At 42.2% G+C, this 15331-nt stretch overlaps 1 protein-coding gene across 1 annotated transcript in view; it reads left to right on the top strand.

Moving 5' to 3' along the window:
- Window positions 1-723: 723 nt before the first annotated feature.
- The window catches only part of LOC132172263 (GTP binding protein), a 34239-nt gene continuing 19631 nt past the window's right edge, over window positions 724-15331 (top strand). Inside the window, exons 1-5 of the mRNA XM_088512408.1 lie at window positions 724-911; window positions 1434-1601; window positions 2801-2924; window positions 10207-10298; window positions 11928-12026. Of these exons, the coding sequence (XP_088368534.1) occupies window positions 825-911; window positions 1434-1601; window positions 2801-2924; window positions 10207-10298; window positions 11928-12026 (570 nt within the window). The 5' untranslated portion in view covers window positions 724-824. The remainder of the gene's footprint in view (window positions 912-1433; window positions 1602-2800; window positions 2925-10206; window positions 10299-11927; window positions 12027-15331) is intronic.

Here is a 15331-nt window from a genome sequence, read left to right as displayed (position 1 = left end):
GTGGCTCGGCCACCCCCTTGGAGCCAAGGGGGTGGCCGAGCCACCCACGGCCACCCTCAATTTTATTTTATTTTTTTATTTTTTTATTTTTTTTAAAGAATACATATATTTTTTAAAAATTAAATAGGTGTCACTTGTCAACATCTGATTGGTCCACGTGTCAGTCCGTTAGATCAACTAACGGATGAACTAACTTGGTCATTTATCAAAATCACAGAGACCTCATATGATAAAAATGAAACCTTAGGTGAAAAAAAATAAAGTTATTAAATTCTAGAGAGTATTAAGTATTTAATCCTACAAAGACAAAAATTGACTTATAGCGGCTATGTTTGGCAACAGGCTGGGCCGGTATTGTAGCTGGAACGGCACTGTTCCAGCTACAGTGCCAGCAGCAAAAATTGACTTTTTGCTTATTTTTATTTTTTTTTTTAAAGCAAAATATTAAAAAAAAAGAAAGAAGAAAAAATGAGGAGAAAGGGGTGGCTGGCTTCAAAAAAAAAAAAAAAAAAAAAAAAATTAAGCAAAAAGTCAATTTTTGCTGCTGGCACTGTAGCTGGAACAGTGCCGTTCCAGCTACAGTGCCGGCCCGGCCTGTTGCCAAACATAGCCAGCATGACACTTACATTGGGAATGGGCTAACGCGTCATAGGCATGCGTTGGCCCAACGCGAGGACGTGACTAGGCTTGGAACCCTATGGAGTACAAGACCTGCCTTCACTGGGGATCATGCCCACTGCCGAAACCAGAGCTCAGCACCACACGCCCTTTCACTTACTACAAAAACCCTAGAAATCTCTCTCTCTCTCTCTCTCCGAGAAACAATGCCTCCGAAAGCTGCGAAATCGAAGGAAGCACCAGCAGAGCGACCCATCCTTGGCAGATTCTCATCTCACCTCAAGATTGGGATTGTAAGTTTCCACTTCTTTTCGTTTTCCTTCAATTTCCGAATTGTTTATCTTCTTAGGCTCTGTTTGGTTTCACAGAAACACAAAGTAAAATGGATGAAAGGAAATGAATCTCTGGATTTGAGACTCATCCGAACCCATATGTAGGTCTGGAGTTCATTTGCATTCCCATTCTGCTAGTCTTCGAGTTCTGATAATTTTTTGTTCTCTTGTTGATTTTTTTTTTTTTTACTTATGCCTGTGTTTCTAATACTTCTGGTTTCGTATTTGGTCATATTGTGCTGAAATGTTCGTGCAAGTTCATGTTTTTGTTGAAATTCTATAATTTGATTGAACGTGCAGCATTGCAATATGATTGTCGCATTCTGAGTAATTTGCAGTGTATCATTCGTTATTCTTTTCTTTTGGGTATCTTCGATGTTTGGGTCACTGAAATTTGCCGGCTTTGTTAAATTGGGAGCATATTTATGGTCCTTGATTGATATATATTTTCTTCTTCTTCTTTTTTTTTTTTTTTTTTTATAGGTTGGATTGCCTAATGTTGGAAAATCAACGCTTTTCAACACGCTCACAAAGCTCTCGATACCTGCAGAAAACTTCCCTTTCTGTACCATCGAGCCAAATGAGGCGCGGGTTAATATCCCTGATGAGCGCTTCGAATGGCTCTGCCAATTGTTCAAGCCGAAAAGTGAGGTTTGTGCCTCCAATTTTTGAAGCTTCTTACTCGGACTTTATGTTTCTATACATATATAACTGTGTGAGGTAATTTGGTTATTGAATTTTATATCCTGATGAATGCTGCAGATTCTGCTGTGGTTTCCCAGCTCTTTACTGTTGTAGGTGGATCTAACGTATGCTTTACATTAGGGATATTGTGGGAGTTTTCACCAAAATCCATTTATCTACAATTCCACAAGAGAGTTGTACTAAAATGCTCCATGATTGATATATCTCCCTTCACTATTATTGAGCTTAGCCCCCATATTCAGTGCCCCTTTTATATCGTAGTAAAGGTTATAAATTCTGCCAGATCACAAGGTTGTTTAATTGATGCTAAATGCTTTTGTTATGAAAAATCCTTACCTGATTAGTTCTCTGGTTAGTAGCCACCACTTTGGTCTAATAGAATGGCCGAGAAATTCTAATATCTGGTGGCTGAAAGGCAGAAGAATTCAGGGCTTTAACTTTTTTTTTTTTTTAATTTTTTTTTTGGTATGTGGCGTTGATAGAAGTTTTAGTTTTCTTCCCCTTTTATCTTTTCTCTTCTTCTACTGAATACCAGTGGCCTCATACAGTGTAACTTATGATTTGCTGAAAGCAAGAATATCTGGTGCATAACTCCTATTTCTCTTTTGCTGATACCATATCATAAAGATGGTGGCCAGAAGGGTCCACCATAAGGAAGCAGTTCTCTTTGCTTTCTCTGAACCATGATATAATGATTATAAGAATGTATTGATCTCCGGAATATCTTAATTAAGTAGTTGCAAAGGAACTGAAACTATTAGACAAGGATCTATAAAATTTCAGGGCCCATGCTTTTGACTTTTGAAATGAGCTTTGCGCATTATGAGTAATCTGAAGAAGTGGAAGAATAAAAGCACCTTGCATCGTTCTGAATCAATTTAGTTCCCTTTACAATTTCAGTTCTGAGAGGCCAAAAGGAGATGGAAGTCAGGTGGTGGCAGGTTATATATAAGGGAGTACTCCCAACAGAAGGTTCATCCATAGTTAAATTAAGAAACCTGATCCTGGACTACATATACACATCCATGACAGTTTTGTGCGAAAAAATGCAGTTTGTATTTAAGGATGAATAATCTTTCTGGACCGCTTTGTTTGTTTTTTGTTGTTCATAATTCTTAACTTATTTGAGTAATTTTCATATTCAGGTTTCAGCTTTCTTAGAAATCCATGATATAGCTGGATTGGTGAGAGGTGCTCATGAAGGACAAGGATTGGGCAACAGTTTCTTATCTCACATACGTGCAGTTGATGGAATTTTCCATGTTTTACGTAAGAAGCTTATATTTGCAATTATACATGTTTGAATGTTGCTCTATATGGACAAATATATATGCTGTTCATGAAAATGAGTATTAGCTAAAAACAAAACAAAAGAAAGAAAGAAAGAAAGGGAAGAAAGAAGTACGATAATGAATACTAATTTGCTGAACCATATTCATTTTCATGTGTTGTATGGCTAGGAAGTGTTATGGTCTGTTTGGTTGTATTTATGTCCTGTTGTTATCTTCTATGTGATTGTGGGTATAATAATTCTGCTTAAGGTGAAAATTAAAAGAGGATGCGGCAGCCCTCTACTTGGCATCATGCAAACCCTATAGTCTAGTTACTTGATTAGAGAAATGTTATTTATTGTCATAGTTGTTTGGTGAGCCCTATGGCTGCAAGGGGGCTTTGCCTAACAAGCTTGAGCATGATGTACAGTTTGACAAACCTAACTCATGCTTGAGGGTTGAAGCTCAAGCTTGATTTAAGTAAGTAACATGTAATATAGATCCATATCTTATGGACAAATATATTACATGCAGCAGTCCGGTACATGCACTGACGGGACGTGAGGAGTGTCAGGCATAGAACCTCTCCTGTGCAATTCTCGAGCTCCACAATTGCAAAGAGACGTTAAGGTGGCTGAAAAAAGGAATAGACGTGGGTTTGGATTTGGCAATTAAGAGGGTGGAGATTTTTGGGCGTCAGCAGGTAGAGAGGGGCTCGGATCCCAATTCTGTTAGGCATGGGTTGAAAGATCAAGGGGGGGACGTGGGTCCTTAGAGAGAGGATGTGGCAATTAAAAAGATGGAGAAGATTGGGCTTTAGAAGGTGAAGAATGGGCTTCAGAGGGTGGAGGGTGATTCTGTTCTAGCTAAGAAAGGAAGCTATCAACAAGAAACAGGCCGGGTTGCAGGGAAAGGCCCACGGGTCGTGAAAGGTTTTAAGGCTAAAAAGAAGTTGGTCTATAAGCTTAAATCTCCTGTGGGATCGGGCTCGAGCCAGGGCCAGGAAGGTAGAAGACAGACTGGCCCAACTGGGAGGAGCAGTCTGAAATACCCAAACCTGGCGTGGGAAAGGATTGGAGACCCAGGTGCGTCATCCTCGGCAGGAGCCCCACGCTCAGGGAGGCTGTTGCCGGGGGGTCAAGGATGTTCTCGCCGCCGCCGCTTCGGAAGTACCGCAAACTCACCTGGTGGTCAGATCGGCGGTAAGGCTGCTTTAGGTGACGCCGGAGATCCCCTGAGTTCATCGGCGATCAAGTTGTTGGACAGGGGAGAGGAAGGTTTGACCTAGATTTTACCGGTGAAGCTAACGATGGTTGAGCCCACTGCTGATCAAGAGTTGCTAGTGTTTGGGAAGGCTTCAGGCGGTGTTGGCGTGCAAATATTGGGCGGCGACACCCTGACCTCACCGGCGTGCGCGTCTCTGGTCCACTGAGAGACAGGGCTGCAACTGTCGACAGTGGAGAGGTCAAATCCAGTGGGCGAGGACAGATTTTTAGAGACGGGTCTTCATGGCGATGAGATACAGAAGGACGTGCAGGTTAGTGAGGGGCGGGACTCTTATCGGGACGTAGGGGTCTGGGTTGGTTGTCCACTCCGGAATGCAGGAGTGGTCGAGCTCTGTGATGAGGGCCAGGCTGCTGGAGAGGATGGCAGGGTGGTTGAGCTCGGAGTCGAAGTTCAGACCCTTGGGGACGAGGACAAAGGATGCTTGGGTAGTGAGGATGAAGGGGTTGGGGGTCGAGATGCCGTGGTGTCTTCTCCTTGGAACAAGCATGCTCATGTGGCAGGGGGTGCTTCGGGTTATTTAGATTGGGTGATCCAATGCGCCAATGAGATCTATCCGATTGTGGGGATTTCTTATACGGGCCACAAGCTGCAGCTGTTAGCTCTTTTGACTTTCTTAGAAGAGGAACGAAGGAATAATACGACGACTACTAAAAGCAGCGGATCGAAGGGCAAGAGGGAGGTTAGGAACTTGGAATGCTCGGTGAATTATGATGCTAGAAGTCTGGGTTCAAGACGTGGCAGCAGGAAGGGGAAGGGGCAGATAGCAACACTATGAAGTTAAACATTTTATCTTGGAATGTGAGAGGGTTGAACAAGAGGGACAAGCGTTTGAGGGTGTGTAATTTGCTTAGAGATTGGAAGGTAGACATTGTTTGTCTTCAAGAAACCAAGCTTAGAAGTATGTCTCGCAATATTGTCCGTAGTCTTTAGGGGCGGAGTCATGTGGATTGGTGCTGCTTGGATTCAAGTGGGGCTTCGGGTGGTATTCTAATTATGTGGGACAATAGGGTGGTGGAGAAGGTCGACGTTTGTGTGGGGGCTCACACCTTGGCGGTGTCTTTTAGGAATATGAGGGATCTCTCGGTTTGGGCTTTTGCCGGGGGTGTATGTAGGGCTGGCAAAACGGGTCCGCGAGTCGACCCGTTTATGACCCGCGGGTACCAGCGACCCGTTTATGTAATACCCAAACACGACCCGTTTAATAAACGGGTCGGACCCTCCGACACGACACGGGTATTTTCACGGGTCGCCCGACACTACCCGTGAGACCCGTTAACCCAGCATCTGCTAACAAAAAAAAAACCCAAACAGCAAACTTCACCCAGAACACAGTGCAGTACGACGTCGGCGGGTCATCAACCGGTGTCAACGTCCGCGACATCGACGGGAGAGAGAGTGGCAGTGCGACATCGGCGGCACAGCAGAGAGAGGGGGAGAGCGGCAGTGAGCGGAGAGCGGGGAGAGAGAGCGGCGAGAGAGAGAGAGCGGTGAGCGGGAGAAAGAAAAAGGGGCGGCGAGAGAGAGAGAGCAACAGTGGAGAAAGAAAGGAAAAATGGAAAAGGTTGGAGAAAGAAAGAGGAGCGGCGATGGCGTGGCAGTGGCGTGGGCGTGGCTGCGTGAGGACTGAAAAGTGAGGCCGATCGGGGACTGGACTCTGGAAGTCTGGATTTGGAGTCTGGAGTCTAGACTCTTCACTCTCGCAAGAGGGTCTGGACCCTGTAAGTCTGGATCTGGACTCTCCCCCTTCACCTCCACTTTATTCCCCCCCCCCCCCCCGCAGCGGCATAAATGAATGAGAAGGGGGTGTTGTGGTGGAGCTTTCGGTGCCAACAGTCGTTTGATGCTAACCCAGTCAAGAAGTCAAGCAAACATTTATTACGTTTGATGCTAACCCAGTCAAGAAGTCAAGCAAACATTTATTAGGTTTATATTACTTTATAGGTAATACTCTGGAGCCTTGACCATGCGTTTTTCACTTTTTTGATTTTTCTTGTAGGCTAAAAGCAAAAAAAAAAAAAAAAAAAAAAAGTGTAAACGGGTCTGGCGGGTCACCCGCGGGTCGACCCGTGACACGACCCGTCAGACACTTATAAACGGGTCGACCCGTTTATGACCCAAACCCGTTTAATGTAAACCCAAACCCGCTAATTTCGTGTCGTGTTCGTGTCGGGTTTTGTCAAAATTGTCAGCCATAGGTGTATGGCCCGAATTTATACAGGAATAGAAGAATCCTTTGGGAGAAGTTGGTTGGCATTATGAGTTGGTGGGACATGCTGTGGTGTATTGGGGGTGATTTTAATGTCACTCGATTCCCTAGCGAAAGATCAGGGGGAGCTCATCTAGATGCGGCTATGATGGAGTTTTCTGATTTTATCCTTGAACAAGGGCTGATGGATCTTCCCTTGGTTGGGGGCTCGTCTACTTGGTCGTTATCCAACGATCCCCCGGTGTGGTCAAAGATTGATCGGTTTCTTGTTTCCCTAGCTTGGGAGGCTTGTTTTCCAGGGGTCAGGTAGAAGAGGCTTACTCGCCTTTGTTCCGATCATTTCCCAATCATCCTTGAGATAGGGGAAATGCCCAAGGGGAAAAGGCCGTTTAGATTCGAAAATATGTGGCTGAAAGCGGAAGGGTTTGTGGCCCAAGTGCAACAATGGTGGGACTCTTATGTATTCCACGGTTCGCTGAGTTTTGTTCTTGCTCGTAAGCTTAAGGCCTTGAAGATGAATTTGAAGACTTGGAATGAGGAGGTGTTTGGCAACATTGAGAGGAATGAGAGGTTGCTTCTTGAGGAGCTTCGGGTGTTAGATGTGAACGAAGAGAATAGGGCCTTGGTAGAGGAGGAGATAAGGAGGAAGACGGAGGTGGTTCGTGAGTTAGAGAATTGTTTGCTTATGGAGGAGGTGAGTTGGAGGCAGAAATCCAGGGTGATGTAGTTGAAGGAAGGTGATAGGTGTACTAAATTTTTTCACTCCATAGCCAACTCCAATAGAAGACACAACGCCATTGATACTCTTATGATTGGAGATAACCCCTCTTCAAACCCGACCGAGATTAATGAGCACATAGTCGAGTTCTATAAAAAACTCTTTACGGAGCAATGCCGTTGGAGGCCTCTGGTTTATGGTATTTCTTTTGACTCTATTTCGGAGGAGGAGGCTAGTTGGTTGGAAAGAGACTTTGAAGAGGAAGAGTTCAGGAAGGTAGTGTTCAAGATGAATGGCTTTAAGGCGCTGGGGCCTAACGGGTTCTCTATGGCTTTCTTCCAAACTTGTTGGGAGGTTGTGAAGGGAGATATTATAAAGGTGTTTAGAGACTTTCATGCAGGAGGTCTGTTCGAAAAGAGCCTCAATGCATCTTTTATTTCGCTTATTCCGAAGGTTCCCGGCGCCATCAATCTTAAGGACTTTCGGCTGATTAGTCTTGTGGGAGGTATCTATAAAATCATAGCCAAGGTATTAGCAAATAGATTGAAGGTTGTTTTGGATAAGATTATTTCTCAGTCGCAAAGTGCTTTTGTTAAGGGTAGGCAAATTCTAGATCCTATTCTGATTTCCAATGAATACCTCGATAGTCGGTTGAGATCGGGGGAGCCAGAGATCATTTGCAAAATGGATTTGGAAAAAGCTTATGACCATGTGAATTGGGATTTCTTGTTATATATGCTAAGGAGGTGTGGTTTTGGGGGATTTGGTGCTCTTGGATTGAACATTGCATTTCTTCGGTGCGATTCTCAATCCTGGTTAATGGATCTCTTAATGGTTTTTTTAGCAGTTCTAGGGGTTTGAGACAAGGGGACCCCCTATCTCCTCTGTTATTTGTTTTTGTGATGGAAGCCTTGAGCAGGATGATTTCGGTGGCAGTGAATGGGGGCTGCTTGATGGCTTCAAGGTCGGTAACACTATGGTTTCTCACCTTCTGTTTTCTGATGATAATTTGCTTTTTTGCAATGCTATGCCCTCCCAAGTCTGTTATTTGCGGAGTCTATTTCTATTTATTGAAGCTGCTTCCGGTTTGAAGGTCAACTTGGCTAAGTCGGTGTTAATTCCAGTGGGAAATGAGGAACAAGTGGGCATGTTAGTAGGCATTCTAGGGTGTGGGGTTGCAACTCTGCCTATCAAATACCTTGGTATGCCGTTGGGGGCTCCTCGTAAGGCGAAGCATATTTGGGATGAAGTGATCGAAAAGATAGAACGTCGGTTGGCCGGATGGAAAAGGTTGTACTTGTCGAAGGGTGGCAGGGTCACGCTTATCAAGAGCACTCTTGCTAACTTGCCTACTTATTATCTATCTCTCTTCGCTATTCCGGTTAGTGTTGCCAAGCGCATAGAGAAGCTACAGCGTAATTTCTTATGGGGTGGGCTAGGCGAAGAGTTCAAATACCATCTGGTGAAGTGGTCGAAGATGTGCACTCCAATTAAGGAATGCAGATTGGGGATTAGAAACCTAGTGGTCTTCAATCACTCACTGCTAGGAAAATGGCTGTGGCGTTACGGTTCGGAAAGAGATGCTTGGTGGAGGGTTGTGGTGGATGCGAAGTTTGGAAGCTTATGGGGAGGGTGGTGCTCTTTGGAGTGTGGAGGCACTTTTGGGGTAGGGTTATGGAAGAATATTAGGAAGGATTGGGATACTTTCCAAGGCTTCACGCGTTTTGAGGTGGGAGAAGGGACTAGGGTTCGATTCTAGCATGATGTGTGGTGTGGAGATACGGCTCTTAAGACAGCTTTCCCTGGTCTTTTCAGTATTGCATGTGCGAAGGATGCTTCTGTTGCGACCCTTTTGGAGGTGAGGGGTGGCTATAATCAGTGGAATGTTAGTTTTTCTAGAGGGGCTCATGATTGGGAGGTGGATGTTTTTGCCTCTTTTTTCCAGCTGCTGCATTCGGCTCGAGTGAGACAAGGGTGTGAAGATAGGTTGTGGTGGATCCCCTCCAAAAGAGGCCAGTTCAAGGTCAGACTTCTTTATGTGTCCTTGACTGGTTCTGAAAGGAGGCGCTTCCCTTGGAAGAGTGTGTGGCGTACACATGCCCCGCCTAGGGCTAGTTTTTTTGTGTGGTCGGCAGCTTTGGGCAAAATTCTGACCCTAGCTAATCTAAGGAAGCGACATGTGATTGTGATAAACAGGTGTTGGTTGTATAAGAGGGATGAGGAGACGGTGGACCACCTTCTTCTTCACTGTGAGGTGGCCTATGCTTTGTGGAGCGCTTTTTTTGGGCGGTTTGGGTTGTCTTGGGTGATGCTGAGACGGGTTTCTGATTAGCTCGCCTGTTGGTGGACTTCGGGAAGAAGGGGGAGTGCTGCGGTTTGGAAGATGGTGCCTACTTGTTTCTTTTGGTGCATTTGGAGGGAGAGAAATAATAGGTGTTTTGAGGATGTAGAAGGATCTTTGGAAGACTTATTATCTTATTATTTCCACACTTTGTATCTTTGAACTGTAGTGTATGTCTTCCTGGTGTCAATTAGCTATGATGATTTCCTTGTTCGCTTTTCTCTATCTAGTTAGGTGATCCTATTGTATACTCCTGGTATACTTTGGGGCGCCTTTACGCTTTCAATAAAACTGGCTATTACTTATCAAAAAAAAAAAAAAAAAAATGGTTGGTATATTTATCCTAAAGTATGCATTAAGTAAATATAAATAGTTTTGTATGCCTAATAGCAAGCTTAGCTGAGTTTGAGCTTGAATTGACTATTAAATGAATCTAGCCAAGTTTAAGAGCTTTAGCCACATATGTTCTGACCTCATTAGATGGTAAGCTAAACGAATTAGAGAGGTTCGAATACTCCGAAATTTTTTCTCCGCTAAGCGTGACCAATAAATTATCCTGTGTATATTTTACTGTACAATTGATTTCTTTTGATTTATTATCTTGGATGCTGTTGCAATCACGTTGGGACTCATCTAGAATATAGTTCTCATTTTAGTTTCGCTCTTTTGATTTTCTTGTATCAAAGTATCATTACAGTGATTTACACTTCTACCTTTCTCCGCCCTAGGTGCCTTTGAAGATCCAGACATTATCCACGTTGATGATACTGTGGATCCTGTGAGGGATTTAGAGGTTATTAGCGCAGAATTGAGGCTAAAGGTATATTTTCTATTAGTCTTGAATTTAGCGTCTTGAGCTCCCGTTTTACAGTACTTTCTCTAAGTATGTCTACTTCCCTAAACCTTAAGTGATTCCAAATGTGTTGCATTCTGGAGGGTTGATTATTATCGTATAACTTATTATAGTGATACTTTATATGATATTCAGTCAGCTTTATTTTTGGTATCGAGCAGAATATGGCTAATTCCTCCATTGACTGGAATTTATGATTTATGTTATATTGAAATTTGGGAATAATCTAAAGCTAGCGACCTGAACATGCATAGGCTGTGTGTAAAAGAGTAAGAAAGAGAGATTCAATTGCAAGGACGTGGGCGAGGGATTGTTCTATGGATGCATAAATAATGGTGTCTGAGACAATGATGAGAGAGAGGAGGGAGAGGAACATATTCAAAATCAACGAGATGATTTTATTTTCCTTTTTCTTCTTTGCAATTTGTTATTTAATGATAGAGGTGCTTGTTTACATGACAGTACAAAAGAAAATTTGAAAATTTGACAATTCTGTCTTGCTGTTTGGTAGTTTAGACAAAAGTTCAATGAAAGGTGTATATGTGTGTGTACTTTTATAAGTTGGCATCATACACATGCCAAAGCTTGGGATGGGGTTAACTAATTTCAAGCCCAAATGTAGAAGGCCCAAATATGTTCTTTTATGTTAATCCCTGTCCCGTGGTTTGCTCCAGTCCTAATGAAACCATCGAAAAAATGTTGTGGAACTTGCGCACAATTTACTATAATAGAATGTATCATACTAATGGTTTATTAAAACACTTATATGCAATTGGATGAAACCTTAAGTATGTTCTACTGTTGCAGTTTATTGCAGTCTTTTGGGCCTCTTTAGATATATGCAAATATTATCACAATGGCTGGCCATGTTAGCTCCTAACTTTGCTGCATCAACAGGTGGTATGGGACCTAGAATACAAACAATGTGGTTTGTGATATCTTCTAACTTCTTAGATAGTTATTCTCTATTTTACCGAATGGTTATAATTTCTCTGATGTTAGGTAATTCTTAGACTAGGCCTTATGAGGGCATTATGAATTTACTAGTTGCTCGGATTAAGAGGCTTTTTGAAGTTCAAAAATCCCTAAACCATGGTTTTTGTTTTTGTTTCGAAAAGTTTTCCATTAAACAAATGATTCTTATGATGGATATTTAATCGTTTGGAAAAATTTATGATTTTAAGAATGACTTGCACACTTTTATGGTGCGTAAGGTACTCAAAAAGGTGAAATCGTATGTATGTGAGAAAAAGTTATTAATATTTAGTGCACCATGCGCTTGATAATTTCAAGCATATGCTCTATGCAACCCTGTCTCACCCCTATGCCACTTTAGCTAGGTATTATTATTTGGTTAGTGCTTTTATTTAGATTTTGTATCTGCGTTTATACTTCATAAGAAATTTTATTATGCTGATGAATGTTGCTCCTAATGATGATTTTTTATGGTCTACGAATTCTTTTTTCAGTATCCCCATAGTATTGCCCCTTCATTTCTTTCCAAATTGTCTATCCATATGTCCATATTGGGAATAGCAATGTATGCATTGAAAGAAATGTTCTAAAACTTGCTTCTTTTATGTTACCTAACTGTAGGATATTGAATTTATGGAAAGAAGGATAGAAGATCTTGAGAAGAGCATGAAGAGGAGCAATGACAAGCAGTTAAAAATAGAGCATGAAGTCTGTGATAAGGTTTGTGCTTGATATCTTCAAACAATAATCTTTATTTGAACATGTAACCTTTCTTTTCATGTTTTACCAAGTCATATATCTTGTTTGGACTATCTTCTTCTCCATTGTGAGGTTGCTTGTGCCATATGGAATGTTTTTTTGGTTGGTTTGGGTTGTCTTGGTTGTTTGTTGGTGGACTGCTGGTAGCATTCGGAATGCTAATGTGTGGAAGATGGTGCCCCCTTGTCTCTTGTTGTGTCTTTTGAGGGAAATCAATGACATGAATTTTGAGGACTGTGAGCGGATGGTGGAGGGCTTGAGTCTTTTTTCTTCTATACTCTTTATCCTATCTTTGTTTCTCCTTTAGAGCTCAGTTATTATGATTTCTTTTTTGTTTTTTCCCCTTCTAGTTAGCTAGGTGTTTTGTCTTATATATTTCTATATATTTCCTGTGTACCTAGAGGCACCTTACTCTTTTTATGATAATTCGATTATATATATATATATATATATATATATATATATATTGTGAGGTAAAAATGTAGTAGTTACATATGTTTTCGATACCACTCAGTGTTTTGTGAAGTCTTATTGGTTGCTGTCATCCTTTGCTGTTTATTGCTTCTTTGGAGATATAGTTAAGGAATTAATATATATATATATATATATATATATATATATATATATAAGGATTATTGTAGAGTAGATTCACTTTTATTCAATGTGTACAAATGCATTTATATATCTGTCTCTTTGTTAGTATTTATATTATCGCATCATTTTTTTTTTAAAAAGCATATGGTTATAATATGTAGACATGAATGTAATATGTTCAAATAAGGCAAGAAAAGTGGGTTGTGATCAATGGAGACTTCTTTCAAGTTCTTTATTACTTTAGACCATGGACTAAGAAAAAAACTCGCTCTCTCCGGAGCTCCTCTAGAACCTGGGTTCTTTTCTTTCCCTCTCTTTCCCTCTTCTCCTTGCTCTTTGATTATGGATTTCTCTACTCTAGAACTAGATTCCCTTATTGCTCAGACAGCTGCTCTAACTTGGGAGGACCCTTCCTCTCAACTAGAAACTCTCTCCCCTGAACTCGTTAATGATGAACTTCTACCTTTGGTAGGACAGGTCATCTCCCAAAAAACACAAAACAATCAATCTGTTAATGCTAGCCTGATCAAAGCTTGGTTCTTTGCCCTCCCATTTTCTTTTGCTGTTCTTGGCCCAAACATTTTTCTGTTCAAATTTTCTGAGAAGGAACACATATCCAGAATTCTCAAGCAAGTCTGGAATGTAAATGGTTTCTTACTAGCTTTACAAGTTTGGTCTCCCTCAGCCACTTTAGGTGATCTTTCACTTAAAGCAGTACCTTTTTGGATTCAAGTTCACGGGCTTCCTCTGCACAACATGTCTATAAAAAATGCCATTGCTATTGGTAAAGGATTGGGCCTCCTTGTGAAGGTTGATGATGCTAGTGGTGCTGATAACACATTTCGTAGCTATCTAAGGCTTCTTGTTGAAATTGATGTCAGCAAGCCTTTGAATCCTGGGTTTCCCTTCACCAAGAATGATGGAACTTCCACCTGGGTCAGTCTGAAGTATGAAAGGTTGGATGTCTATTGCACGGATTGTGGTTTGATTGGTCACAAGCAATTTTCTTGCCAAGCCTCCCAAGTTGACAGAGTTCCGTCCAGGTACAAAATCTCTCTCAAAGTTACCATTTTTTCAAACTTGCTCTCTCCTTCAGCTATGACTCATCATGTGGGGAAAAGCTTTGTTTCTTCTTCCCCAGTTTTAGGTCTCAGAAATGATCCCACACAGCCATGCATGACCAGCTCTAAACCCCATGCAAACCAGCTAGAAACCCGCCTCAATCCTCACAACTCCCTGACATCTCAACAACCATCTCTCTTGTCCCAAAATCCGAGGTCTGTTTCCTCCCTTACTCAAGACACCCCCTCACAAAATATCCCTGCTCCAATCCCACCAACTGCCGCAAGATTGGACATTCCTCTTGAAAAAACTTTAAAAGCCTTATCCTTGTTACAGAAACCTATTCAACTTTTTCCCCCCTCTACTAGCATGTTAGTTTCCAACCCATCGTTGGATCCCAACTCTATGGACCTAACCCAATATGGACCCACTGACCTCCTTTTACCAGACAAAGCCCAAAACTTCCAACTCAAGCCCATCCCTTCTGAAAATTTAAACTCTACGGCTACTATCAACATTCCCAACTTACCTTCTATTCCCACTAAATCATTCCCCACTTCAACCAAAATCACCAAGCAGACAAGGAAATCTCCATATAACACCCGTCCCCCAAAAGCACCCTCCTTATCATCTCCAGAAAATACTTCCCCTAGCCCTCCTTCTCCTCCCTCCCTCCAGATCAGTAGGAAAAGGCCTAGAATTTCTGATTTGATCTCTTCTTATAAAAAAGGACCTGGTGCTACCTCTGAAAATGTTAACCCTCCAGACTTGTCCCTCTCTCAAACTCCTTTGTTCACACCAGGTTCTGCTGGAAAACTCCCAGCTAGGCCCTTGTTTAAAGCTGCTAGAAAAGGGAAAAACAAACTGGTTTCAGCAGTTGAGATTGCTGAAGTTGAATCTGAGAAGAAGGGGGGCTTTGTCAAGCCTCCCCAAAACCAATGAAAATTTTATCCTGGAACTGCAGAGGACTTTCTCGTCCTGCTGCAGTTCGAAGTTTGAGGATGTTGATCCGTGATCAATCTCCTGATGTTCTTTTCCTCTCTGAAACTAAATCCCCTCCCCCCCAAGTCTCTGCTACTTTGAACAGGCTTGGCTTCTTTCTCATGTCTCAAGTTGCTCCCTCTGGTACTAGTGGAGGTTTGGTTCTCTCTTGGCGTCCAGGAGTGGACCTTGAATGTTTTATAACCAATAAGAATAATATTTCAGCTTGGTGCTTTTCTGATCCTCCTCACTCTCCATGGATTCTCTCTTGTGTGTATGGTCCTCCTAATAGAAGAGATAGAATGGCATTTTGGGACTCTTTTGCCTCTGTTGGTGATCTTTTTGAAGCCTCTTGGCTGTGTATAGGTGACTTTAATTCTATTTTGGATCAATCTGAGAAGCTTGGTGGGAGACCAGTAGCTAGCTCTTCCCACTGCCCCTTTAGAAGCTTCATTGATCGGTTTGGTATGATTGATATAGGGTTTGCTGGAAATCCTTTCACTTGGTGTAACAATAGGAGTGGAATGGATTCTATCAAGGAAAGGTTGGATAGAGGTTTGGCTTCTCCAAATTGGATTCATCTTCACCCTGAATACTCCTTGCTCCACCTCCCTGCCCACAACTCTGAC

Source organism: Corylus avellana, chromosome 1 (assembly GCF_965113065.1).
Source record: "Corylus avellana chromosome 1, dhCorAvel1.hap1.2, whole genome shotgun sequence".
Lineage (NCBI taxonomy): Eukaryota > Viridiplantae > Streptophyta > Magnoliopsida > Fagales > Betulaceae > Corylus > Corylus avellana.
Note: the sequence above shows the minus strand (reverse complement) of the source record. Positions and strands in the feature narration are given on the sequence as shown.